Raw genomic sequence first — 27,945 nt, forward strand, 5'->3', positions numbered from 1 at the left:
ACTTATGTCAGTTTTTGCCTCATGTATTTTGGGGCTCAGTTGTTAGGTGCATATGTTTGTAATTGTTATATTTATCCTTATGTATTGAAGTTTATTTAATCTCAAATCACATTTTTTGTTTTAAAGTCTGTGTTGTCTGGGGACGCCTGGGTGGCTCAGTCGGTTAAGCGTCCGACTTCAGCTCAGGTCACGATCTCGCGGTCTGTGAGTTCGAGTCCCGCATTGGGCTCTGGGCTGATGGCTCAGAGCCTGGAGCCTGCTTCCGATTCTGTGTCTCCCTCTCTCTCTGCCCCTCGCCCGTTCATGCTCTGTCTCTCTCTGTCCCAAAAATAAATAAACGTTGAAAAAAAAAATTTAAAAAAAAAAAAAAATAAATAAATAATAAAATAAAAAAATAAAGTCTGTGTTGTCTAATGTTAGTAGTGGTTGCTCTTTGTGTTGATACGTTTTTTTTCTCTTGTGTTTTTACTTTCAACCTAGTTGCATATTGAAACCTAAAGCATACCTCATATAGACAATATATTGTTGGATCTTGCTTTTTATTCATGCACAGTCTCTGCCTTTCAACTGAATTGTTTAATCCATTCACAAGTTATAGTATTATTGATATAGTTGGATTTACACTTGCTCTTTTACTTTATGTTTCATGCCTTTTTTGTTTGTTGGTTCTTCCTTTTACTGTTTTTACATTAAGTGAATATTTTTAGTGTAAATTTTAATCTTTTATTTTTTTCACTATTTTTTTTTTGTATTTCTTTTAGTGAAGAGCTATTTATCTCTGAGAAGTATAAAGTTTCATCAAACTGAAATGTCTCAAATTCAAAATGAAGCACTGTATGCTACTATATGTTTTGAGATTAAAAGGCCAATAATGGTAATAAGTCTGTATTCTCAGGCCACCTATAGGAAAAAGTGCTCTATGGTGGAGGAATATAGTTGGTTCTCAAAAGTAGATGTACAATATCTTTCTTATAAGAACCCCTGTTGATATTTTATGAATAAGTAAGGCTCTGTGACATTATAAACTTATAATTGTATATTAGTAAGTAACAACAACTTTCTGCTTTATATCCTGTAGGACATAGGTAGGCTATTATGTCTGTTAAAATCACAAAATTGTCCTTTTTGACATAATTTAGATGTGCACTTAAATATTTATTAATCTTTTATTAACTTAGGGAGTACTGAATTAACAATTTCAAAGATTTGGAAATGTTTGAAATACCTCCTAAAAAGTGGTATAGCAGCAAAAGAAGCTCATCTTGTATAGACTTTGGTATCAGATTCCATCAGTCAGCTCAGCATAACTGTTATCTTCCATTCTTTTATTGAATGGTAATTTGACAATAGCATATCACAGTGTTTATTTTCCGCAGGCCAGACAGGACCAGAATAGAGCTGGCCCACCATTTCCAGCTAAACAGACTGACAAAGTATTCAACTATATGGCTGTATTCATCTAGTAAAGTGTAAATAAGCTATATACACAATGTGTACACGAGTAAATTATATGTATGCTTATACCTGTAAAAGTATAGAATAAAGTTCTTAGATTTCCATAGAATTCTTATATTCTTTTTTCTTTCATCTTCAAATAGATTACATGTGTATAAAGGAATTCTTCAACATTAGGAAAGCTGATCTGGCAAAAGTCCTTGGTCTTTAGTTCCTTGCTGTGTACTTTTTGAACTGTTAAAACTCCCTTGTCCTCCCTTTCCCAGATGGATAGGACCGTTTTCTTCTCCTGAAGAGGAGTCAGAGCTTTTTGCTCCCTAGCTTCTTCCTCGTTTTCATTTATTTATTTTTGTAATCTTCAGTCATTCTAGCTTTTCTTAAATTTTATGAAAAGGAAATATTATTGTATCTACCAAGTTGCAGGTCTGCATGTTACACCACTGACTTATTTGTGGGGAAATGCAATATTTAGATTTAGTAGAAATTTTATATGGAGTTTGGGGCTGAGAAGAGGGGGTCAAGGTCTGGAATTTGAGAGCGAAAGGTGCTAGGTCCCACTTTCTGCATTAGACACAGGTCAAGATTAATGGAACCGGTAAGTTACTCTCCAGGTGAGTGAGAATGGTGGGAAATTTAGAGATTGAAATGGATCTCTGAACAGTCAATTAAGCCTTTGAGTGATTGAGAAGATAAATACTAGGACAAAATCCATTCTAACAACTGATTCCGTTATGTAAAACAAACCTACAGGATTTGAAATGCAACCAAGTCTGTTTTATATTAAGGCAAATATAAACCAACTTAATCTTAGACCTGCCTCCAGCCCCAGATTATGTTTGGTAAGAGCACAAAGAGCTGTACAGCATGAATACACAAGGAATCAGTAGAGTGAGAAGGCTCACTGCCAGGGAAGTTTGGCACAAGAACTCTAAGAGGAAGGGGAAATTTCTCCCTCGTTGAATCAACTTTGGCTCTCTGGAATAGAGAACATGGAGAGAGAGGGACCAAGGAAAGCCAACCCTATTCTACTTGTTGATACCCTAACAAGCTGTTGATTTTAAAAAGGGGATAAAGGGGCAAAGTGTGGGTAGCATTCTGTTCCTCTGAGTCAATCCTAATGAAGTGGGAGGTTCTTGAAGAAATTAATTTCCATTTAAATTCATGTGTGACCCTCTTCTAGAAACCTCCACTTCTTTTGGAATTTTAGTTGAGAATTTCAAATGATCCAGCAATAATAAGGTCTTTTTTGACATGTTCTATTTCTCCAAGTTTTTTTGTTGAATGCCTGATTTCCGCTATAGAAATTTTCTTAAAATTGGAATGACTGATTACTTTCCTTTCTGTTTACTAATTTAATATGGAAAAATAAATCATGGTTCTCATACTTCCAAAGCAATCAGGCTTTTAATCCAGGGTACTGTACTCACAGGTTTCCTGTAGGAGTTCATGCCAGATTTTCTGGCAACGAAACAGTGGTCGATTCCAGGGCTTTTCTGACTTAAAGACACAGCAGTACTACTTAGCACAAAGTAGAAACCTGCCCCTCCACTGCAGTTTCCACGCTTAACAAAAAGTGACAGAAGCAATGAAATGGGTGGATTTTACCAGGGCGTTATAGAACAAAGGAAAAATAGTCTGGGCTCTGCCTGGGCCCTGTGTACACTCCACCCCCACCCCCCAAAAAAAAAATCATCTGGAAAGAATGACTTTGCTTTTTCTTCAGAAATGACTTTAATTCTCTGACTTTTGATCATCTGTGGGCAGATTTTCTGTTTTGCATCCTATTTGCCCCAAACGCTGGCATACAGTAGCATCCCACTGGTGGGGCAATTACCTAGAATTGAAGGAAGTCACTTAAATTCTTTATCCCTACTCAGTTGTAGGAGCTTATGTGTCTGTTTTACCGGAGGGATACAATTCATAGCACCTGAGCTTAATTTCTGCATTTTCTCCTGATCATTTTCATGCTACTCAAGTCACTCTTTTATTTGTTTGTTTATTTATTTATTAAGTTTTTATTTATTTTGACATAGAGAGACAACATGAGCAGGGGAGTGGCAGAGAGGGAGGGAGAGGGAGAGGGAGAGGGAGAGGGAGAGGGAGAGGGAGAGGGAGAGGGAGAGAGAGAGAGAGAGAGAGAATGAGTCTCAAGCAGGCTCCACGCTGTCAGCACAGAGCCTGATGCAGAACTTGAATTCACGAACTGTGAAATCATGACTTGAGCCGAAATCAAGAGTCGGATGCTTAACCTACTAAGCCATCCAGGTGCCCCAACCCGTCACTCTTTCTTAAGACATCGCACTTTGTGGTTAAAATTGAACTACACGAAGCTGAAGAGAAAGTTTTCTTCCTTGCTATGTGACATGATATTCTTGTAGCCCTGAAAGAAAACTTTGAATTTAGCTTACCTTTTACGCTGAAAAAAATCATTTAATTTAGTGCTATCTTTAGGCTGCAGCTTTTCCATGCAACTGCTGTTGACTACCAGGTATTATACCTTCTTCAAATTTGACTGGTTAGGGTAGAATATCTTTTAATTATGTTTGTAACTTAGGTCTGATTTTAATCACTGTTTGTAGTTATGTATAACGTAGATCCTTGAGTAGTTTTTGTACATTTGTTTTCTGAATATACCTATTGCCAACATTAGGTCTTGTGTCCCAAACACTTAATTTTTTGAAAACTGTCTGATCCTGTTCCTTCGTTGGAGCTTCACAGGCATGGTTGTATTTTTGAGGATAGATTGTTAGGTAAGATGGAGTCATAGACTCATTCCCATTACTCCAGTTTTTCTCCATTATAAGTACCTTTCTTTTCCTATTTTGAGGTTAAAGTCATTTTCTCTGGTGGGAAATTTTATAATAATGTCATGTTCTTGAAATTTCCTACTTAAAAAAGTCAAGAGATCTTAGTGTTTTTAAAAATAATTGTTGTTTTTTAATTTCAGAGAGAAAGAGTGTGAATGGGGGATAGGGAGAGAGGAAGGGAGGGAGGGAGAGAGAGAGAGAGAGAGAGAGAGACAGACAGACAGACAGACAGACAGAATCTTAAGCAGGCTCCACACTCAGCATGGAGCCTGACACAGGGCTCCATCCCGTGACCCTGGGATCATGACATGAGCCGAAATCAAGAGTCAGACTCTCAATCAACTGAGCCACCCAGGCACCCCTTAAGAATGGTTTTTAAATTTTATGTATATCATAATGACATTTTACTAAGCAAATGCTTCTGGATTAACTACTGGATTAATTATATTTGTATTTTAAACCCCACCCACTTCCAAAAATAATTTGAGGCAACTTACATTAAAATCATTCATGTCCACTAAAATCAACTACAATGGAAGAGATGGGGAAAAAAAAAAACAAGTGTAGACAAGGATGAAGAACAAGTAGAACTTTCTGTATGTGCCCATAAGAGAGTAAACTGCCATAACCATTTTGGAAAAGTGTCTGGCAATATTTACCAAGCTGAACATTGGTATGTCCTATGAGCAGCAATTTTAGGTATACAACCAACAGACATGTACACGTAAGTTTACCAAAAGGCACATGCTAGCATGTCCACATAGCGCTATTCATGGTTGTCCTGAATGGTAAGCTACCCAAATGCGCATTGTTCAGGACTGGATTGTGTCCTCCCCAAATCCATGGGTGAATCCTAACCCCCAGTGGGACTGTGTTTGGGGATAGGGCTTTTAAGTAGATAAATTGAATGAACGAAGCTAGACACATGTTAATAAGGGAAATGAGTTTATGTAAAGCAATAGATACCCTAACACCCAACTTGAAAATAATTTAGGATACGCTCATAATGATTTGATCAGTATCAGTGCAAAATGGCATTTTCCTATGTCTGGAATATTTGTCAACCAGCAAAGATCAGATCTATTAGAGAGGCTGATTAATGCTATGTGTTTTAAAAACCTTCAATTAAAAAAAATCTTTTACCTATTAAATATTAGAGATACTTTTAAAATAATTTTATTTTGTATTTATTTTGTGTTGTTTCCTTTTTTAAAAAATTTTTAAATGTTTATTTATTTTTGAGAGGGAAAGAGACAGAGCATGAGCAGAAAGAGGCAGAGAGAGAGAGAGAAAGAGAGAGGGAGACAGAATCCTAAGCATGTTCCTGGCTCTGAGCTGTCAGCACAGAGCCCAACGCGGGGCTCAAACTCACCAGCCCTGAGATCATGATCTGAGCTGAAGTCGAATGCTCAACCGACTGAGCCACGCAGGTGCCCCTGTGTTGTTTCCTTTTAATATTTTCTACTATCAAAAGTGCATATCCAGTAGAGATCATTTTTATGTTGGTGAAATATACAGCATAATATATTATAATATATAAATGTACGCAAATCTGTATAAATATCTAAAAATGTCATAGTATATTGTAATCATGATAAGTCATGAATTTATTTTTATGCTATTTTTTTACAGGAAACTGAAGCTTTTAGTAAAACCCTGTACAGAAAAATGATTCACTGTTTATTATTATGGACACACATTATTTGAAAATGCATAAAATATTGTGATGAATACATAATAACTTATGATTTCAGGAATTGGAAACACTTTTTTGCGGGGATGCCCCCTGATTTTCCACCTGTGTGGTTACCCTCAACTCTCCTCTGGTTCTCCATGCCAGAAGGACTGCAGGTTTTCTTTGGAGTTTTAGTTGCCCTGAGCAGTCCTAACTTTACTGCCTTCAGTCTGAAAGTTGTAAAATGGGTAATTCACCCCGTGTTTTTCCCTTTTCCCAAGTGTCAGTTCTTTCCAGAATCTGCCTGCTTCTGTTCACTGTCCAGTGCTTTCAGATTACCTATTTTCTCTTTTGTCTAGAGTTTATAGCTGCCATGGGCAGGAGGGTCACTGGGGGAAGTGCTTATTTGGTTCTACTGGACCAAGAACTCTTCTCGCTTTTCTGAGAGCACACCCTCTACTATCTTACAAAGAAGGCTGCGTGGGAAATGGATTTTTTGAGAAATCACCTGTCCAAAAATATCTTTATTTTGCTTGATTAATAATTTGACTGGGCATGGATAGTTTGGCAATAATTTCCCTTTAGAAAATTTTAGATGGCATACTATTATCTTTGTGCTTCCCTTATTATAGTTGCAAAGTTTGATGGGAATTGATACAAATCAGTTTCTTGACCTTTTATATTTAAACTGTTTTTTCTTTTGAAGTTTTTGGAATATTCTTTTTGTATTCCTGGTTTCTGAAGTTTCATGGTAATATGCCTTGGAATGGAGCCTTTTCCCCCATTCTTTGTGCTCAGTGTTCACAGGACTTTTTTTTTTTTTTAATGTTTATTTTTGAGAGAGAGAGAGGGCAGAGGATCCAAAGCAGGCTCTGAGCCGACAGCAGTGAAGGGTCAGGGACTCAAACTCACGAACAGTGAGATCATGACCTGCGCCAACGTCGGATGTTCAACCAACTGAGCAACCCAGGTACCCCTGGACTCTTTCAAGTTAGACAAGCATGTTCTTCTGTTCTAGGAAATTTTATTTTTATTTTTTCAGTGCTGCTGCTTTTTTTTCTCCATAGGTTTTGGAGCTTCTCCTGGTTAGATATTGGACCTTCTGGATTTATTTTCTAATTCTTTTATTTTCTCCTCTGTCTCCTGTTTTTTTGTACTCCTTTTGTTCAGTTTTCTGGAAGATTACTTCAACCTTTTTCTTCTAATTCTTTTCCTGAACTTTTTATTTAACAGTCCTATTTAGAGCTCTTTTATATGCGCTAATTGTTCTTTCCGTTTACAGCATTCTTCTTTATTCTATGGATATAATATCTTCTTCTCTCTAGGTGTATTAGAGTGTATTTTTCTTTGTTTCCTCCAATATCCTTTTTTCTATTTCTTTATTTTGGTCTTTATCTTCTATCTTAGAGGTTTTCCTTAAATGCCTAGAAATACTTGGTTGTCCATTCACACTTAAGATTGAAGCATTAAAAAGCTGATTATGGATAGGGTGTTATTGATTGGTATGCCTCACTGGACAGTGGTAAACAAGGTGGCAAGTCAGATTTTTCCATGGAAGAATTCCCGATGTCACTATCTTACAAGTCTTTCTTTTGATTATTCATTTTCCTCCAGAGCGTTTCCTCCAATCTTTCTACTTCCTAGGGTGGAAATTTGGCTGGTAGGGTTCTGGATGCTGTAGAGGGAGGAACTGTTGGTTTTGCTATTTAATATGTAGGATTTCAGTATGGTGTCTCTCCCCCTTTCTTCGTTGTTAAAACGGACCCAGATGCTAAACTTATCAGTTTCAGCTGGAATGGAGGAGGTAGAGGAATCTTGCTATCCAGGTAAAGGCAGGGAGTCTAAAGAACTGTCTTTGTCTTATTTTCCAACAGTGCCCCTGTTTCCAGCCTGACTGATATCTTCAAGTATATCTAGTAGTGCTGAACCTTTGGAGAGTTTTTAGTGAGAATTGGCTTGCTTCCTATTAGCTTAGCAGTCCCATCTCCCACCTTCTGATTTCTCAATCTACCAAGGTCCTACTCGTCCAAACAAACAAACAATGCCAGATTTTTCTTCTTTCAGGCTACCCTAATTTTTCCAAGTGATTGTTGTAGAGAACCTTCCCCCCCATCACTTGTCTTTGAGAGAAGGTAAATCATCCTCTTCTTTCCTAAGGAGAAGGCACTTACGGCAATGGACAATCATCTAAACAAAATCAACAAGGAAACAGTGGCTTTGAATGTCACACTGGACCAGATGAATTTAACAGATATATTCGGAACATTCCATCTTAAAACAGCAGAACACACATTCTTTCAAGTGCATGTGGAACATTCTCTAGAATAGATCCCGTTAGGCCACAAAACCAGCCTCAAAAAATTCAAAAAGATTGAAGCTATACCATGCATCTTTTCTGACCGCAATGCTATGAAACTAGAAGCCAACCAGGAGAAAAAGTCCTAAGGGAAAGAAGGGAGGAAAAAGGGTCTTATCACAAATACTAGACACAAAGACCAATGACTCCTGATCCCGTTTCCCTTCCTTATAAAGATGCTGTGGTGTGGTGAAGAGACGGTAGCATTTGGAGTAGGGCTGATTCTCTTCATTATTTAACCCTGGGGACAGGAGTCTGGATCCAGTCATTGGTGGCACATTGGTGGTTCTCTTTAGACACTTGGGGGCACTAAGCACTTCTAGCCATCATCTTTGGACCTTAATTGCAGTTTCAGGACAAGAGGAAAAAGTTGTACTCAAACACTGCGTAATATTTCATTGTGTGAGTGTATTCCTCATTGTGGGACGTTAGTTTCTTTGTTTATTTGTTTTCACTGTTTTTTTTTTTCAATGTTTATTTATTTTTGGGACAGAGAGAGACAGAGCATGAACGGGGGAGGGGCAGAGTGAGAGGGAGACACAGAATCGGAAACAGGCTCCAGGCTCCGAGCCATCAGCCCGGAGCCTGACGCGGGGCTCGAACTCACGGACCGCGAGATCGTGACCTGGCTGAAGTCGGACGCTTAACCGACTGCGCCACCCAGGCGCCCCATGTTTTCACTGTTTTGATGTTAGCGGTGTCACAATGGACAACCATATAGTTGTTAACCATTATTATTTCCATAGGTGAAATTCTCATGAGTGAAATAGCCGTGTGATATGGTTTGCATGTTTTTAATGTTTTTATTACGTATTATCTGGACGTATTACCTGAACTCTTGTACCAATTTTATACTCCTCCCAGCAGTAAATGAAGAGGGTCTGTTTTCCCCTTACCGAGGCTTGCTCTAGTATTTTTCTTATCTCTGCCAATTTAGATAAAAGAGTAAGGTCTCATGATTTTACTTTGCATTTGTTATCACTAATAAGAATGAATGATTTTACATAGGCTTCTTGCCCACAGAGCTATTTTTTTTTAAGTTTATTTATTTTGAGAGAGAAGGTGTGTATGCAAGCACTTGTGAGTGAGCATGAGTGGGGGAGGGGCAGGGAGCCAGAGAGAGAGGATACCAAGCAGGCTCCACACTGTCAGCACAGAGCCTGACCACAGAGCCCAACACGGGGCTCGAATCCACAAACAGTGAGATCATGAGCTGAGCTGAAATCAAGAGTAGGATGCTCAACTGATTAAGCCACCCAGGTACCCCATTGAGCTATTTTTTAATGCAATTTGTCTGTTCAGGTCCTTTATCAGTTTTTCTGTTGGGGTATTATATTAATTATTATTATTAATCATTATTATGATAATATGCCACAAATATTGCCACTGTGTTTTCTAATACTTTGTTATTTTATTTCTAATACTTTGTTGTAAAGTTTTGTGTTTTAAGATCTTAGATAAGTGACTTAATTCTCTGAGTGTCAGTTTTCTGCTCTGTAAAAATGGGATAATAACACATACTACATGCATGGCAGGGTGGGGTAGTATAGGTAAATTAGCTGTTACATAATAGTTGCTCAATAAATACAGCTTTTGTTCTTCCCTGTGTGGCACATTGAAATAGTTCAGAATCATCTAAATTTTTTTACTAGAATTACAAAGCATATTCAAAGATGTTTAAACCAGATATGAACTTGTATAATTAGTAAAACTCTGAATCTTTTAAACTAATATGGATAGGTAGGTTTTAATTTCTCTTTTTACTTTTCTAATTCTCATCTTTTTTTTTAATGTTTATTTATTTATTTTGAGAGAGAGAGAGAGAGAGAGAGCGCACAAGCGAGGGCAGGGGCAGAGAGAGAGAGGGAGAAAGAGAATCTCAAGCAGGCTCCATGCTGTCAATGCAGAGCCCAACATGGGGCTCGATTCCACCAACCATGAGATCATGACCTGAGTGGAAACCAAGAGTTGGACACTTAACTGACTGAACCACCCAGGCACCCTTCTAATTCTCATCCTTTAAAAAAAGGTTAGTTCTGGGTTCCACACCTAGGTAAGAGTGACTTGTATGTCAAAATTAAGCACATCGGCAAGTTATCCTGTATAAGGTTGTATGTAGAGTTGACGTAAACTTATATTTGCATTTGAAGTTTTTTTTTAACAGCATTTATTTTTTTCTGCCGGTTATTTTATTGACAGGTGGCTCAGTCAGTTAAGCGTCTGACTTCAGCTTAGGTCATGATCTCATGGTTTGTGAGTTCTAGCCTGGCATTGGGCTCTCTGCTGTCAGCACAGAGCCTGCTTCAGATCTTCTGTCCCCCTGCCCTCTCTGCCCCTCCTCTACTTTCTCTCTCTCTCTCTCTCTCTCTCTCCCTCTCTCAAAAATAAATAAAAACGTGAAAAAAAAGTTAGCTCTGATTGATGCATCCTTTTAAGTAGGGAAATCTGGTCTGGTTGAGGGTGAAGACTAAGGTTTTCTTATAAATTACCTGTTAAGGAATTATGAATAAGTTTATTTCTGGTAAGGGTTTCTTTCATATCATCCTCATTTATTTTGTGCCCACATGGATACATCTAATAGAACCAAAAAGGCATACCAGCCCCTCCTGTTTTTAAGACAATATGAAGCTGAGGTTCCTGTCCTTCAGCCAGTCAATAGAACTCACTCCCTGAGGTCAAGTACAAATTGGCTTAGATGGAAAACCGTCTATTCAATTGTACATTACACGAACTAGTTTTGTGAACATTTATTTTTAGGCCACTACAGCAGTAAAAAATTTTATTTTGCATGTTATAATTTCTGAGTAACTTTTTATGATAATAGAATTTTTGTAAGATACTGCTATAATAAAAATAATTGTATCATTTCACATTATATACATTTCACATTTCACATGCAGTGTGCCATTTCACTTATAGTGAAATCATGTATAGTAATTTCATAGATGATGTAGATGTGGCCTGACTAAAGTCTTGTGAGCCTCATTTTATTTTTTTATTTTATTTTATTTTTTTTTTATTAAAAAAAAAATTTTTTTTTTCAACGCTTTTTATTTATTTTGGGACAGAGAGAGACAGAGCATGAACGGGGAGGGGCAGAGAGAGAGGGAGACACAGAATCGGAAACAGGCTCCAGGCTCTGAGCCATCAGCCCAGAGCCTGACGCGGGGCTCGAACTCACGGACCGCGAGATCGTGACCTGGCTGAAGTCGGACGCTTAACCGACTGCGCCACCCAGGCGCCCCTTGTGAGCCTCATTTTAATGTTACAGTATATTAGAGCGCAGAGTAAAACAGAAATCACCACTGATGAAATTTGCAAGCAATTATTTATTGACCAAATATGCTTTTAGAAATGTAATCGTGTTCTGCCTTGGTTATTTTTCAAAATTCATCTCTCCCCTTCTGTTGGGTAACATGCCTATCCTAAGGAGAAGTTAACTTTCTACAAGCCAGCAGATATCCTTGGTGTTTGGCTTTGCTCCTTCTCTATATCCCTTAAAAAGTGCTTTGGCTTCTCCAACAGTTGTTGTGTTTACGCCCATTACAACGTGGAGACAATTCTAAATGAATTCTCAAGAATAATGTTGGCAAACCCATCTAAACATACATGTGCTTGGTGTGGGCGTTGACATTTACATTGGCTTGTGTGATTTCTTTCTACCTTTAAAGTTGTTTTTTTGTCTCTATAATCACTTTCTGTAGTGCCATTTTATTATTTCAATACTACCCTACTCAGATGTCATACAAGGCCTTACTTAAGTCAAATAGCATTTCCCCTGCAAAGTTAACCGTTGCAGATGATGTTTTTAAGATCCTTTCAGGTGGAATGGTTATTACATGGAATGTGACAATTCCATATCCTTCATAATAACTGAATAATAACATAACAAAATGCAAATGGCGTTTTAAAAGCATTTGCTGGAGAACAGTTGAAGAATTAGGTGCTGGTGGGGCGCCTGGGTGGCGCAGTCGGTTAAGCGTCCGACTTCAGCCAGGTCACGATCTCGCGGTCTGTGAGTTCGAGCCCCGCATCAGGCTCTGGGCTGATGGCTCAGAGCCTGGAGCCTGTTTCCGATTCTGTGTCTCCCTCTCTCTCTGCCCCTCCTCCGTTCATGCTCTGTCTCTCTCTGTCCCAAAAATAAATAAACGTTGAAAAAAAAAAATTAAAAAAAAAAAAAAAAAGAATTAGGTGCTGGTGTGTTAAATGCCTGCTACCTGATAATTATCTCAGGGAAGGAATGAGTTTAGTTTTGTTTAAACTTAATCTAAAGAAAAAATAATTTGTCATTTTAGTTTTCAGTAAGACTTTATTGAGATGATGTCCAGAATTGAGTTTAATTGCTTCCACACCTAGGTGAGAGTGATTTGTATGTCAAAATTAAGCATATCGGCAAGTTATCCTGTATAAGGTTGTATGTAGAGTTGACGTAAACTTATATTTGCACTTGAAGTTTTTTTTTTAACAGCATTTATTTTTTTCTGCCGGTTATTTTATTGACAGTTAATTTATAAATCTCTCTTTAAAAAAAAAAGTGACAGGAAAAAAGGCCATAGTGTTATCACATTTGTATTTGTGAGTTCCCTAAACCATATGGTGATTTGTAATTAGAATACAAAGGATTCTTTGATGAGACTAACTTCCAGTAGCCGGCAAGTGGTAGGCATCTCAGAAGGAGAGAGTTTTCTCGAATTTCTGACAAGGACACTTTTGAGAGAAACTGTGTGGTCTATAATTGTCCTTATACTCGAAGTCTGATAAAGTTATTGATGTGCAGATCAAGTTGGTATTTCGAAGCTGGTCATTTAATTCTGGATGTTTGATCCTCTCAGCCAGTGGCTTGACTTGATTTTTTTTTTTTTTTTTAAGCAGCTTCAATATTTAATTTCACATGTACCCTCTCAGTAGAGATTTCAAAGGATACTTTGCTGGATGCTTGACTGCCTTGTCTATTTGCTCTTGTTTTGCATGCAAGAGAGAGCCAGAAGCCTTTCTTCTCATTGTGTACACATAGTATTAATGGATTTACTCTGCCTGTATCGTCTCATTACTGGAAACAGCCAGAAGCACAGAAGTCTTTCAGTGTATGCAAATAAGGCAGAATCATCTACCTGAGAGTTAATATTCTCTGCTTTTAAGTGTATTCTAAATCTAATGTTTGTATTTAGAGCATAACATCCTGTTCTCTTTCTTTATGGGCAAAAAGCTAAGCAGGCTCAGGCAGCTGTTTGATGTTGGCTTCAAGTGTTATTAATTTCATATTCTATTATTCTTTTCACTGTAGCACAAGTGAAGCTGATGTGGAGGCTGTCATGGATAAGTTGTTTGATGAGCTGGCTCAGAAACAAAATGATTGTACGTAAGTTAATTTCTCTTGAAAGAGAATACATTTAGAACACAATGCCCAATCTCCACTGACCAATTAATAAGTTCCATTGCTGTATATGGGTTGATGCCACGCTCAAGTGGCAGTCATTGTATCAGCATTTTGTCTAATTTATGTGTTGAATCATGTGCTATTATTCATCAAGCTATGCATTTCCTATCTGTAAGAGATGAATTTTATAGTAATTATCCAGACAAGATTGAGTCTTTGTTCATGTTCCCATAGTAACTAGACCAAGGATTCTAAAAGTGCAAGGCAGAGAGCTGCGGCTGAATAAAGCCTGTGGAACTGTTGCCGACTGCACATTTGAAGAGCTGTGTGAGAGAGTAAGTATCCAGACACGTCCAGACTCATTGGCCTTTTCACATGTTAAAATACTTCATATTTTCCTCTCTGCCTGTTTCAGATTTTAAAATACCATTCACAGAGTCAGAACTGATTTAAAAGTCTCATTAAGGGAAATACTCATCTGTATATGCCATGTCCCTTTTATAGATATTGGCTCAAAATTTGTACTTAGAGGGATGCTAAAGCAAAATTAGAAATACAGAGAGAACTATCAACTGTTGCTGGAAGCAAAACAAAAATCACTTTTAGGAATGTTCTGTAAAAGTCAAACGTAAGAGAATTATGTTTTTTTTTTCTAAATTGAAGTGAGATTAGTATGTGAAACAAGGAAGATGAAGTAATACCACCATGATCCAAGGAAGTAGGACAGAAGAATTTCTGTCCCTCAGTCCCATTGCCCACCTGTTATTGCCATGACTGACCTATTTGGGTGAGGGTCAAAGAAAGTGAATTTCTATAACTGTGCCATCTATATTATATAATAATATACTCAACAGAGAAAAAAATGTATATATATACACACACATTCATATCAGTGAGAAAGACCTGGATTGTAACTTCATTATAGGTATGAATTCTGTCTTTTAGAAGCTCTAGAATTGTCACTACTCAATGGATATTCAATGTATTTATTGACTGTAAATCTTGAGAAGAATCCAAATTATACATAACTTTAAGCATAATTCCTCAGTTGTCATGTAAATAGTCTCCGACTTATCTTAAGTTTTAGGCAACTCAAGAAAGAATTTTTCAGTGAGTGGGAAGAAGAAAATCTTTATTTATAGTTGCCCACCATTTTATGAGTACTTTTCTTACAAGCTAATGAATTAATTACTTTTAACCAGTGTAATTTTGTAATTTTTAAGTCAGAGATGAATCCAATCTGCAATTGTTATTACAGAAATAAAGCACTTCAGTAAGGTTTAAGAGCTAGTCACATCCTCTGACAGGGTGATGAGGTCACCCCTGGTAGTGAAAGTTGTTCTGGGTAATGTGGATCCTTCACACTTCTACGGGATCGTTTCATCAAGGTTGAATTTTATCTCTAAACAAAATTCTGTGAGTGCTTTCATTTAAGTTTTACTTACTTTGCCAGAGAAATAAACTTGAGAAAAATCTTATGTATTCAAAAGATGAGGCTCATCTTTCTTCCATAGAAGGACACCTAGGACACCTAGGGAGGAGAGAAGAAGGACAGACCTGTTCCATTTTGGGGGAAGATGGTCTCCTGGAGCAGATACTGAGTATTTACCTATATTTTTTTATGTGATCATTATTTCAGGAGACACTTAGTACCAGGAAAAACCCACTATTCAGGGACTCAGATCTTCACAGTTACTCTGTGGAGGTGGTGGGGAAGAAGGTGTTGCAGAGAATTCTTTTTCCTTTATTTACAAAATTTCAGAACAATTAAATAAATTCAGGTAGAAAGTTACTAGTATACATCTTACCTTTTTAAATCAAGTTATGGTATGAGTCAATCACGAGATTTTATCCCACCCTTTTCTTAGAATTCTGAGGGCCCATGGGAAACAAACTAGGTGTATGCATGTGTGTTGAAATTTTACATGTAACTGCTTATGTCCTAAATTCCTTATCACACATTCAACTGCATCCCGTAAATTGGCATTGCAAAGGCAGCTGAAGGACCAGAAGATGATTTTCAAGATGCCTTTCGACACCAGGACTATGACTCTTTAACTTAAGGGTTGATGAAGAATGTGAGGAAGCAGAGAGAGGACAAAAAGAGTTAGGGATAATTGTTGACATTGGATTTGCACCCTTCCTACAAGAATCTGACCCACTCTCTACTAAGCGCTTTGTAATCTCACCTGCCCTACCTGTCCCCTGTGCTTTAGCCAGGCTGGCTCCTGCCTTATTTGGACATGGTGTTGCCAGAAGTCAGCATATTTGAGAAACGGCACACGTAAATCAGCAATGCTGCAGGAATGATTTTGCTGCTGGGAAGGTAAAGGGCCAGGGAGATTCCTGGGCTGTCTCGGCTCTGGTGATTAATGCCCTTATTCCCTGATGCTAATCACCGCTGTTGGCATCCAGACACCATCAGCCTTGACTCTTGGCCAAATAGTAGAGATAAAAGCTATTCATCCTTTAGTATTTAGTCAGAGTGTACCAACCACAGGACACAAACCAGAAGTAGTTCCCAACCAGTGGTTTCGTTTGGAATATATGAAATGAAATAAAGCATAAAATAGAGAAGCCAAATGTTTTTTAACAACTCCCCAAGAGGTACTGTTAGGTACAGTTATAAGTCTAACCATATATGAACTAATGCGCCATAATCAAGATTAATAGACAGATGAAGGCCAAAACATGTATCTGATGGATCTCCATTCTTTGAACGCTAAAAACCAAAAAAGGAAACTCATAAGAAGTTGACAGTGAACATGTGTACACCCATGCATATGCATCAACTGATATATTTTTCTGCTTAGACTTTACAAACACACCTGGCTACCTGTCATTATTTTTAAGACACAAATAACTAACTACTCTTGCAAATAGTTACTTGTGAGCACAGTTATCAGTTGAGGAAACAATTTTCTGCAGGTGTAAAAATTACATTTTTCAATAAGGAAAATTTAGGTATAGTCAGTTTACTCATTAAGCCTTTAGAATTCAGTTTTGGCTCACTTTCTTTGAACAGGGTTCTTTCATTTTTGGTCCACAAAAGTTTAACCCTAAAGCAAGTGTTTCTCAAACTATTTGGTTTCAGGAACCGTTTACACTCTTAAAAATTATTGAGAGACACAAAGAGCTTTTGTTTATATGGGTTATCTCTCAATATTTGCTCTATGTATTAGAAATTAAAACAGAAAAGTTTACAATATTTATAACTTATTTAAAATAACAATGATGAAAACCATTATATTCAACCCATCAAATTAGCATAAGTAACATTTGTATGAAAAATAACATTTTATAAAGTGAGAATAATTTAGTAAGAAGAATGACATATTTTTTTGCAAAGCTCTTTAATGTCTGGCTTAATAGAAGATAAGGACAACTGCATATCTACTTCTACATTCAATCTTTTGTGATATTTTGGTTAAAGTATGTAAGAAAATTTGGTCTTACAGAGATATGTAGTTGGAAATGGGAAAAATATTTTAAAAAATTTTTTAATGTTTATTTATTATTGAGAGACAGAGAGAGACAGAGCATGAGCATGGGAGGGGCAGAGAGAGGAGGAGACACAGAATCAGAAGCAGGCTCCAGGCTCTGAGCTGTCAGCACAGAGCCCAACTCGGAGCTCAAACCCACAGACCGAGCAAGATCATGACCTGAGCCGAAGTCAGATGCTCAACCAACTGAGCCACCCAGGCGCCCCTAACATTTTTTTTTTTTTTTAACATTTATTTATTTTGGAGAGAGCAAGAGAGAGACTGTGAGCAGGGGAGGGGCAGAGAGAGCGGGAGACACAGAATCCAAAGCAGGCTTCAGGCTCTGAGCTGTCAGCACAGAGCCCGACACAGGGCTCGAACTCACAAACCGCGAGATCATGGCCTGAGCCGAAGTTGGACGCTTAACAACTGAGCCACCCAGGCACCCCAGGAAAAATATTTTAATAGCCATATCAGATAATTGTGGATACCCTTTTTTTTATAAGTTTATTTTTATTTTTTTGTGAGAGAGCATGGGGGAGGGGCAGAGAGAGAGAGGAAGAGAGAGAATCCCAAGCATACTCTGCACTGTCAGTGCAGAGCCCACAAACCATGAGATTATGACCTGAGGCAAAATCAAAAGTTGGATGCTTAACCAACTGAGCCACCCAGCTGCCCCATGGATACTGTTTTTTGATGCTACATGAAAATTCAACAAGAACTTCCTTCCACAGAGCACAGTATGAAAAGGGTTGGGAGGAAAGGGTAACTTTATAGGGGAGAAACCTGACAAACACCACCTCAGACAAATGTGATCAAGGTTAACATCAACAGCAATAATTCATGTTGATAGTTTATACCCTTGATATGATATGATGAAAATAGCACATGATCTCTGTGGTGTTCTCCCATTACCATAATTCCAGCCTAATCATGAGAAAAACATCAAACAAATTCCAGTTGAGGGACATTCTACAGAATAACTTGCCAGTGCTCCCCAAAATTGTCAAGATCATCAAAAATAAGGAAAGTATGAGAAACTGTCACAGCAGGGGGGAGCCTAAAAGCCATGATGACTAAAAGCTAATATGGTATCTTAGGTGGGATCCTGGGACAGAAAAAGGACCTTAGGTAAAAAGTAAGGAAATCTGAATAAAATATGAACTTTATTTTTTTTTTTAATTTATTTATTTTGACAGAGAGAGAGAGAGAGAGAGAGAGAGAGAGAGAGAGAGAGAATGTGAGCAGGGGAGGAGTAGAGAGCGAGGAAGAGAGAATCCCAGGAGCCCCATTGGTTCATTAATTGTAACAAATGTGCCATACTAATGTAAGATGTTAATAATAGGGGAAACTGGGGGAGCCTGGGTGGCTCAGTTGGTTGAGCATCCAGCTCTTGATTTCAGCACAAGTCATGATCCCAGGGTCGTGGGATCAATCTCCACAACCAGCTCCATGCTAAGTGTGGAGGCTACTTAAGATTCTTTCTCTCTACCTCTGCCCCTCTTCCCTGCTTACATTCTCTCTCTCTAAAATAAATATAATGCTACTACTAATAATAATAATTATAGGGAAAACTGAGTTTGAGAGTACATGAAAACTCTCTGTACTATCTTTTCAATTTTTCTGTAAGCCTAAAACTATTCTAAAAAAAGCCTATTTAAATTTTTTTTAAAAAAACTTGACAAGAAGATTTTAAAATGTTAGCTACAATGTAGTATATGAAGCAGTATCAGTGTATTTTTGGCATTCTATTATCCTTCTTGAACTTTAAATGGATCTTTTGTCATGCATGACTTTGTAAGAGAATGAATGCACTGGTTACTGGAAAATATTGATTGAGTTATATAGATCTTTCAAATGTTTGCACATTTAATTATACAATATCAAAGCATTATATTCATTAATATAACCATCAGTCTCATCAGAAAAAAAAAACATATTTGAGAATTGGGAAGCTATCAAGTTCATGGTGGAAACAACAAGCTTTCCAAAATTCCAATTTTCAGTTTTTTGCTCAATTTGATCACTGACAACAAATTACTTTTAGTTGTTTTCCTTGAAGTGACAGTCTTACTTGTTCATTTTCAAGAAAATGTCTGTGAAACATTGTAATAATGTTTCAGTGTGAATAACCATAGTTTGCCTGTAACTCATTCTTTCAAATAAAAATTCTGTTCCATGATAAAAGTGGCTAGTTCAGCTAGCAACTCAAACAACTGCACAAGTGCTTTTCCTCAAGATATGTTTGGTATATAGTGGAAGTGCTTTATGTGTACTTCCTTCACCACAAAGAATACTAAAAAGATGTGTTCTGAAGGGTTCAGATTTTAAAAATCCTTTTTACTGCTTCTTCAAGGACATCTGAAGTGGAACTGGATTTTTTTTTTTTTTTTTTTTTTTTTTTTTACTGTGAGTACACGGGCAGTGAAGAACACAATATGATTTGGTGCCACTGCTTTGATTCATGCTTAAGTGCCAGAAGTTTTACCCACCATTGCTTTTGCACCATTACTGAAAATGTCAGCACAGTGAAAAAAGTAAATAGTGTCCTAGTATTATTACTTCAAGTTTTGGCCTCAAAGGACCTCTGAAAGGGTCTCAGGGACCCCTAGAGATCTTAGAACTGCACTGTGAGAGCCACTGACTTAAGCAACAGTATTTCTGACTTCTGCTTTGCTCTCCATTTGAGCCAAGTAACTGTATCAAGGGAAGGAAAGGAAACCTGAAAGCTCATGTCATGTCCATAGAGATGAATCTGCTCACTTTCCCTGACTGTAGCTCCGATGTGGGGGGAGTGACCGGGAACAAAGACCACCCAAATATATTCTCCTTTATCCTTCTACAGTTCCCTGAAACAGGGCTTCCCAACCTTCTTCATATCATGACAGGGAGAGAGAAATGGTAAGATTCTTATTAAAGAGTAAAGAAATGAGGCTGCCTAAGCCTTGAGGTCCCTAGTCTGGAGGTGTAGATCCTTTATGGCTTTCAGGAGTACCCAAGGGTCAGTAGCACAGCTACCAGATCGTGTGGATATGCCAAGCCACATGAGTTGGACAATTCTGTACTAAGGTTCTCATCAGGGAGGGGGCTCTCACACTGGAGGATGTCTGTTCTACAGCCAGCTTCATGCTCCATAAAAGGCTCAAAGGTTAGCTCAGATGTGGGAACTCACAAAGTATCTGACTGTACTTCACGGTAGAACCAGAATTGAAGATTTGATGTAACCTGTCCAGAACATTTTTGGATAGATTGTGGTGATTAAGAGCACAGAGTCTGATTCCCAAACTACCAAGGAGTTCAAGCCGCTTGCTAACTATATGATCTTGGGAAAGTAATTTAACACATTGGTGCCTCAGTTTTTCTACCTATAAAATGGGGGCAATAATAGTGCCTACCTATTTTAAATATTAAATGAGTTAATACATATAAAGTATTTAGAATGACACATGGCAATGTTTGCCTTATTATTATCCAAGTGCTATAGGCTCTCCTAATTGGGTTTGCTTTTCTGAACATGACCATATTGAATTGTAGATTTGCAAAGAAAGAATCCTGACGATACCAAGAAGCTAGATGTTAACCTGCAGGATTGCAGATGTGAGGAAATGTGCTTGGAGCAGGGAAGGGGAGAGAGGTGTGGGAAGGGGAGAATGATCTGGGCCTCTTTAGTTTTACTTATGGCTTATAGTCAAAACCTTTTTTTATCTATGATGGCACTAATAGACAAACTGCTACCTAATGTATAAGTCTATAATATTATTTTTTCTTCGAAGGGGCCGTGGCTCAAAAATAATCATTACTGACTATCAACCCCTTCATTCCTTGCCAAAGGTTTTCTTTCATGGTGGTATCAGGTGTGGTAATTGGGTAAGTCTCAAGCTTTAAGAGCCTCCCAGAAAACCAGGCCATCGAAAGCTGGGACTGTCCCAGATATAACACATGCCTGCTTTTTTACTTGGGGTTGGATGTGTTTTTATATTTACTGAATGGTTTTTGTTTGCTGAACTATTTAGCCTGACTCCGAAGATTATACTTAATTAAGAATTTTAGGTTACATCTGAAACTGAATGATTTCGAGAGTCCTCTTTATGCAAGTATTCAGTATCTGAATTGCCATAGTTATATGGTTGCAAAGAAATGCAAAATTATCATAACAAGAAAATAGTCACAAATGAACTGACCACTTAAAAATGTAGCCCATCCTGGGGTGCCAGGGTGGCTCAGTCAGTTAAGTGTCTGACTTTGGCTCAGGTCACGATCTCACGGTTTGTGAGTTTGAACCCCATGTCAGGCTCTGTGCTGACAGCTCGGAGCCTGAAGCCTTCTTCACATTCTGTGTCTCCCTCTCTCTGCTCCTCTCCCACTCACACTCTCTCTCTCTCTCTCTCTCTCTCAAAAATAAATAAATATTTAAAAAAACTTAAAGAAATGTAGCCTTTCCTCAAACATCTCTCACAGCTTATACTAGAACCATGCCCCACCCATCACCTCTAAGTCTTTTGCCACTAAGTCACTGCTTGTCTGAGGTAGTAAACACCCTGACAATGTAGATAAAAAGCAAGCCTGTCCATGCAAATGAAGATTGGTCAACTTGACAAAGGAAAAAAAAAAAAAAAAAAAGAAGGATAATGACACCATAAGAGCTTTAAAAGAAAATAATTAAACATTTATGAATTAAAAGAGGATTTTGAGGGGTGCCTGGGTGGCTCAATTGGTTAAGCGTCTGATGCTTGGACTTTGGCTCAGATCATGATCTCATGGTTTGTGAGTTTGAGTCCCGAGTCTGTTTTGGATTCTCTCTCTGTTGCTCCCCCATTTGTGCATGCTCTCTTTCTCTCAAAATAAGTAAATAAACTAAAAAAAAAAGAGAGAAAAGAGGCTTTTAAAAAAACTGATGAAATCCTTAAATATTTTTGTAAAAATATTTTCTGTGTAGTTGAACAACCAAATTGTGAAGTGCAGGATGTACTATTTTAGCATCCTAGAACTTTATCAAGAAAGTTATGCTGAAAATGAATAGTAATTTGTTCACTGCTTATTCTAGGAATATAGTTTATAGGTGCTGTTCTAATCCATATTTTGTTAACCAAGCTAAAATGACATTTTATAAGCATTATTTGCATTTTTCAAGATAAAGCAAGTTTGGAGGTTGAACTGAAGGATCAGTTTTTACTAATTGTAGATGGTGATTTGTATCTTCCAAGGAAGTAACTATCTGTTGGGTTACAAGTTATGATTGTTGTATTTTGCTGTTTTAAAGGGAAAAGGAAAAAAGACCTTTAGAGAAATGCCCATAAAGGAGGGCTGGATTAGAAATTTAAAAACTATAGCCACTTGAATGTGGCCATTTCCATGATGGGTAAAGAAGAATCAGAAGGAATGAAGAAAAACTGGGTTGAGAGAACGCCTTCCTACTCTCTCCATATGACAAGTTTTCTGTTACAGGGCTCGTTGCGAGGCTGAACAGTCCTGCTCTCCTTCTGTGCCCAAACTAGGGCAAGCATAGCTCTTTAGGTGATGTAGCATATAGCCAAAAATTTTAAAGTCTGTAAGCCATTGACTACTTAGGCTCAGCTGCCTGAAGCTTCTCTGAGGGAGAAAGCTTGCTTTCATTTGCTGTGGAAATGTACATGGTCCCTATAATGGGGAGAAAGCACCTAGGGATTCCCAGAGTGTCTCAAGGGAAGGATGAATGTGCTGTATACCTTCAATATGTTATCTGTCTTAAGAGTACAATTATTTTGAGGATCAGATTTAGTATTAGACACAACTCCTCATGTTCCCTTTAAGATCACTTTTGTAAGAAAGTATGACAAGCTAATTTGATTCAATATTTGCTTTGGTCTTTGAGAGGAATATGTCATTTACCTGCTCAAGGATTAAAACGTATGGAATAAAATTTTAAAAATTAAAGTCACTAGCTTTTTAAAATTAGAATTTTTTATTATTATTATTTTTTTAAAGTAAATGACCTGGGGCATCTGCATGGCTCAGTCACTTAAGCATCTGACTCTTCATTTCAGCTCAGGTCATGATCTCACAGTTCATGAGATCGAGGCCCATGTTGGGCTCTGCGTGCAGAGCCTGCTTAAGATATTCTTTCTCCCTCTTCTACTTCTCTTCCCGTGCTCGTGTGATTGCTCTCTCGCTCTCTCAAAAATAAATAATAAATAATAAATAAATAAATAAATAAATAAATAAATAAATAAATAAATGTAAACTGAATGATCTGACTTGGAGTATCACAACTCTAAACTACAAAAAAAAAATTAAAAAAAAAACAAAAAAGAACAACAACTCTAAACTACAGAATTGAATTCACAAACTACCAAGGAGTTCAAGTCCTGGCTCTGCCACCTACTAGCTATGTGATCTTGGGATGGTAACTCAGCATCTCAGTGCCTCAATTTCTCTACCTGCAAAACAGGAATAATAACAGAAATAGTTCTCTAAACATAAGATCTGTATAATGAAAAGATTGGTAAATATAGGAAATATAAGTCAACCAATTAATAAGACTGTAAAACACTTTATAGGTACTTTATTTTTAATTTTTTTCAAACATTGATTCACTTTTGAGAGACAGAGACAGACCACAAGCTGGGATGGGACAGAGAGAGAGAGAGAGCGAGAGAGAGAGAGCGAGAGACACAGAATCTGAAGCAGGTTCCAGGCTCTGAGCCATCAGCACGGAGCCCGATGTGGGTCTCTAACTCACAAACCATGAGATCATAACCTGAGCTGAAGCTGAACGCTTAACCCACTGAGCCGCCCAGGTGCCCTACACTGTATAGGTACTTGTTTGAATTTTTAAAGTTTTAACACTCTGGCTTTTTTAATGCTTACCTACCAACTGGCTCTTTTTATTATTATTATTTTTTTTTAACAGAAGTTTTATATAAGGAGAATAGTAATTCCGTGATTTTTAATTTTCAAGTTTTTCTATTTCCCACCATAAAATACATGACTTGATATTCTCCATAGTACCTTTCCTCTGGATTAGATCAGTTGACTCAGAATTAGTAATTACTTAGTACATTGCTAATTAGAATATTTAGTAAAATATATTCCAATAGATATATTATGACTTTGAAATGTATTTTATAGAAAAAATTTTGAGAATTGTTAGAATATACTATTTTTGTTTCTAAAGTAACCTGAAGATACTAAGGCCAAAGATTTTGAGAAAAACCTAGAAATTAGTTATAGTATCAAAAAACTGTAAGATTTCTATGTATTTTAGGATGAAACATTACTTAGCTCTTTTATCTTTTTATTGTTAACCAAGAAATATATGTTGTGTAAGATTCCCCCCCTTCCAAGGATTATTACATTGATTCAGTGGCCAGCAACTATTTCTTTTTTTTTTATTTTTTATTTTTTTTTTTTAATTTTTTTTTCAACGTTTATTTATTTTTGGGACAGAGAGAGACAGAGCATGAACGGGGGAGGGGCAGAGAGAGAGGGAGACACAGAATCGGAAACAGGCTCCAGGCTCCGAGCCATCAGCCCAGAGCCCGACGCGGGGCTCGAACTCACGGACTGCGAGATCGTGACCTGGCTGAAGTCGGACGCTTAACTGACTGCGCCACCCAGGCGCCCCAGCAACTATTTCTTAAGTACTTCCATATTGGTATACCACTGTGTTAGGAGGGGTATAAAAGAAGTATAAGAAGTTTACAATTTAGTAAAGGAAATAACATGAACAAATGCCAGACAGTGTTGTAGAGTGGAAAGAGGCCCAACCGAATCAAGAGATAGGAATTCCAGTACTTACCCAGATACTATGTAGCTGAGTGGCCTTGGGCAAGTCACTTAACATCTCTGGGTCCAAGTATCTCATTTGTAAAATAATACAACTAATTTCTTTCATTCTTTTGAGCTGTAACAAGTCTATTTTGAGGAGTTGTGCTCATTAGTATGTGTTATGAGTACGTCAGGAGTTAAAAGTAAGGATAGTAACGATTGGGAAGACTCTGAGGAGACATGAGACTTAAGGAGGAAATTGATCTTGACCTTGATAGGTGAGTAGAATTTAGATGAGCAAAGTGAAGGTATTTCACCATAATCTGAAGCCAAACACTGAATGTTTCAGGAGGAACAGAAGATACTTTCCTAATGAGAGTACAGTACATGTTAGAAAAGAGGAATAAGCATGAAAATTTCAGACAGATCCACCATAAAGACCAGGCAGAGAAATTTAGACTTCTTACCATGATCCACAAGAAGTCATTTTAGATTGAGCAGGACCATGGTACATAAAGTAATAGGATGATTAATGGGGCAGTACACTCTAGGAAAGGTTGTAACTTACCAGGATGTTCTAGTGGGTCAGCAAATAGTATCTCCCCTTGGAAATGCCCTTCTTTCAAGAAGGAAAACTTGGATAAATAAACCAACATGCTAGGTAATTGTTTGTTACCTTTTATGCAAGGTAACAGAGAGAGCCCTACCCTTTTTATATTTTATGGTACTTTCTAGTCATTCAACAGATATTTCTTGAGTACTTAATGGAAGGTTGGCATAGTTCTAGGTGCTATAGGGGGTACTAAGGTGAATAAGAGTTAGTCTGTACACTCATACAACTTTAATTTAGAAGAGAAAATATGATCAGTACATAGATCACTGGAGTGTGAGGCAGATTATAATTAGTACTATTGGATCAGTGTGAGCAGAAAGTTGTGGGTAATTAAAGAGGAACCAGGCCTTAAAGGCTGGAGGGTTGAAGATTCTGCTGGCATGGAGAGGAGAGAGTGTGAGGGTAGCTGTTTGGTTGTTCCTAAGAATAGGGCATCATGGGGGCAACCTTTGATCTCTTCCTCCTCTGAGGTTTTGTGTTTTTATGAAAAATAGGGAAGTAGGAAATGGCAGAGTATATTCAGAGAATTGAAGATTCAGGAGGGTTCTACTTCCGTTAATGACAGAGTAGCACCTATTTGACTAACCCACCTTTAGATCAGAGCTGTAACTCTGGACAAAATCTAAGAAATAACTGCCTGGGAGGCACTATTGAACAACCAAAAGCAGGGAGAAAGCTCAGGCATCACTTGGAAGAAAGGAAAGACACTGGTGAGTTTCTTATTTTTGTAGGTTTTTGTTTTGTTTTGTTTTGTTTTTTGCCAGAGAAGAGATCACAGTTGTTTTCATATGGAACATCTAAAACTCAGTAGAAACCTGAAATATTCCTGGCTTGAGGAATGAGAAGAGAGGTGGAAAATAAGAAAAGAAATGATGGAACAGAGAGAACCACAGAGGAAGAGCCCAGAGTTCTTCACAGAGACTGCCCAAATCTTGGGCTGACCTGTGAATTGCACATGCACAGCTAACACTAAAAATACTGAACAGAGACTTCAGCTGCTGCTCATCATAGAGGAGACAGAGTTTGGAGTTTGGGACTAGCCAAGTTAATTACCTGCTAAAATAGCAACAATAGAAAATCAATATACTTTGGTAGAATAAAAAGAATTCCAAGTCTCTAACAACATATCATTCACCTTATCTAGAATACAATCCAAAACTGCTAGCTGTGTGCAGACACAGGAAAATCTGATCCATTTTAAAAGAGAAATGCTAATCAACAGAAACTGACCCTGAGAGGATACAGATGTTGGAATTAGAGGGAAGGATTTTAAAGTGTTTTGTGTTTTTTTTTTTTTATATCTACAGTCAAGGATATAAGGGAAAATATACTGGTAATGAATAAACAAATAGGAAATCTTAGCAAAGAAATTGAAACTAAAAAAACCAAATAGAAATTCTAAAACTAAAAGTTGAGAATTCGAGATCTAAAAATTTTTAAGTTTATTGTACTTCATACCAAACTGTAGAAGAGTAGAGTCAGTGAACTGATAGGTCAATAGAAATTACGCAATGATCTGAAAAACAAAAGTGTTGAGGGGAAAAAAAAGCAAAACCTCATGACATAAACTGTATCAAAAATCAACTATATCATTGGAGTCCTAGAAGGAAAAGAGGGAATGGGGTGGAAAAGTTTTTTAGAGAAATAATGGCTGAAGTTTTTCCAAATTTAAGAAAAGATATAAATTTACAGATACCAGAACCTCAACAAACCCCTAGCAGGTACAAAGAAAATCACTCCTAGGAACGTCATAGTCAAATTGTTGAAAACCAAAGATAGAGAAAATTTCGAGGCAGCCAGGGGCACAACAGTATGATTGAAGACTTCCTATCAAGAAGCAGTAGACAAACAGTGCAATATCATCTTTAAACTACTAAAAAGAAAAATCACCCAACAATCAAGAACTCTTTTTCCAGACAACTTAAGGGTCATGGCTGGAATTTAGATAGTATGTAGGAGAGTGGTATGCACTGAGTCAGAATAGATGGCTTGAAGTCAGTATAAAGGGGCTTGCATATCAGGTGGTAGAGTTTGAATTAGAACCTTCATCAGCATAAAAAAAACTTGTCATTTTTTAACAGATCTATATTGGATAATCTGCCAAAGTTGTATAAGATTGTCTCTGCTGCTACCATATATGGAACCTTTGTGCATTAGATAAAGCTCCCCAAGATGGGCATGGAGCTAAGTGAGCAAATCATGCCCTTATGTGCCCCTTCCTCTAGATTGATGCTACCCCTCATCAGGGTCTGTGGCTTGGAACGCAGAACATGGGTTGAATCTGTGCTCCCAGTTGCCCCCTAAAACAGGTGTACATGATAGATTGGAAAGAACAAGATGAATATGAGGGAAATATGTAAGATCGGATGCCGAGAGATCTCAGGGCCAAGGGCATGCCACCTAGGGCTCTGATGTTTTCAGTTTGGATGACCAG

At 37.6% G+C, this 27,945-nt stretch overlaps 1 protein-coding gene across 2 annotated transcripts in view; it reads left to right on the forward strand.

Moving 5' to 3' along the window:
• AFG1L (AFG1 like ATPase) overlaps positions 1-27,945 on the forward strand; it is a 200,771-nt gene that overhangs the window by 151,478 nt on the left and 21,348 nt on the right. For both annotated transcript variants that reach the window (XM_030316082.1, XM_032593233.1), the window contains exons 10-11: positions 13,578-13,648; positions 13,905-14,005. In XM_030316082.1, coding sequence (XP_030171942.1) covers positions 13,578-13,648; positions 13,905-14,005 — 172 coding nt within the window. The remainder of the gene's footprint in view (positions 1-13,577; positions 13,649-13,904; positions 14,006-27,945) is intronic.

The sequence above is a fragment of the Lynx canadensis genome, chromosome B2, assembly GCF_007474595.2.
Source record: "Lynx canadensis isolate LIC74 chromosome B2, mLynCan4.pri.v2, whole genome shotgun sequence".
NCBI lineage: Eukaryota > Metazoa > Chordata > Mammalia > Carnivora > Felidae > Lynx > Lynx canadensis.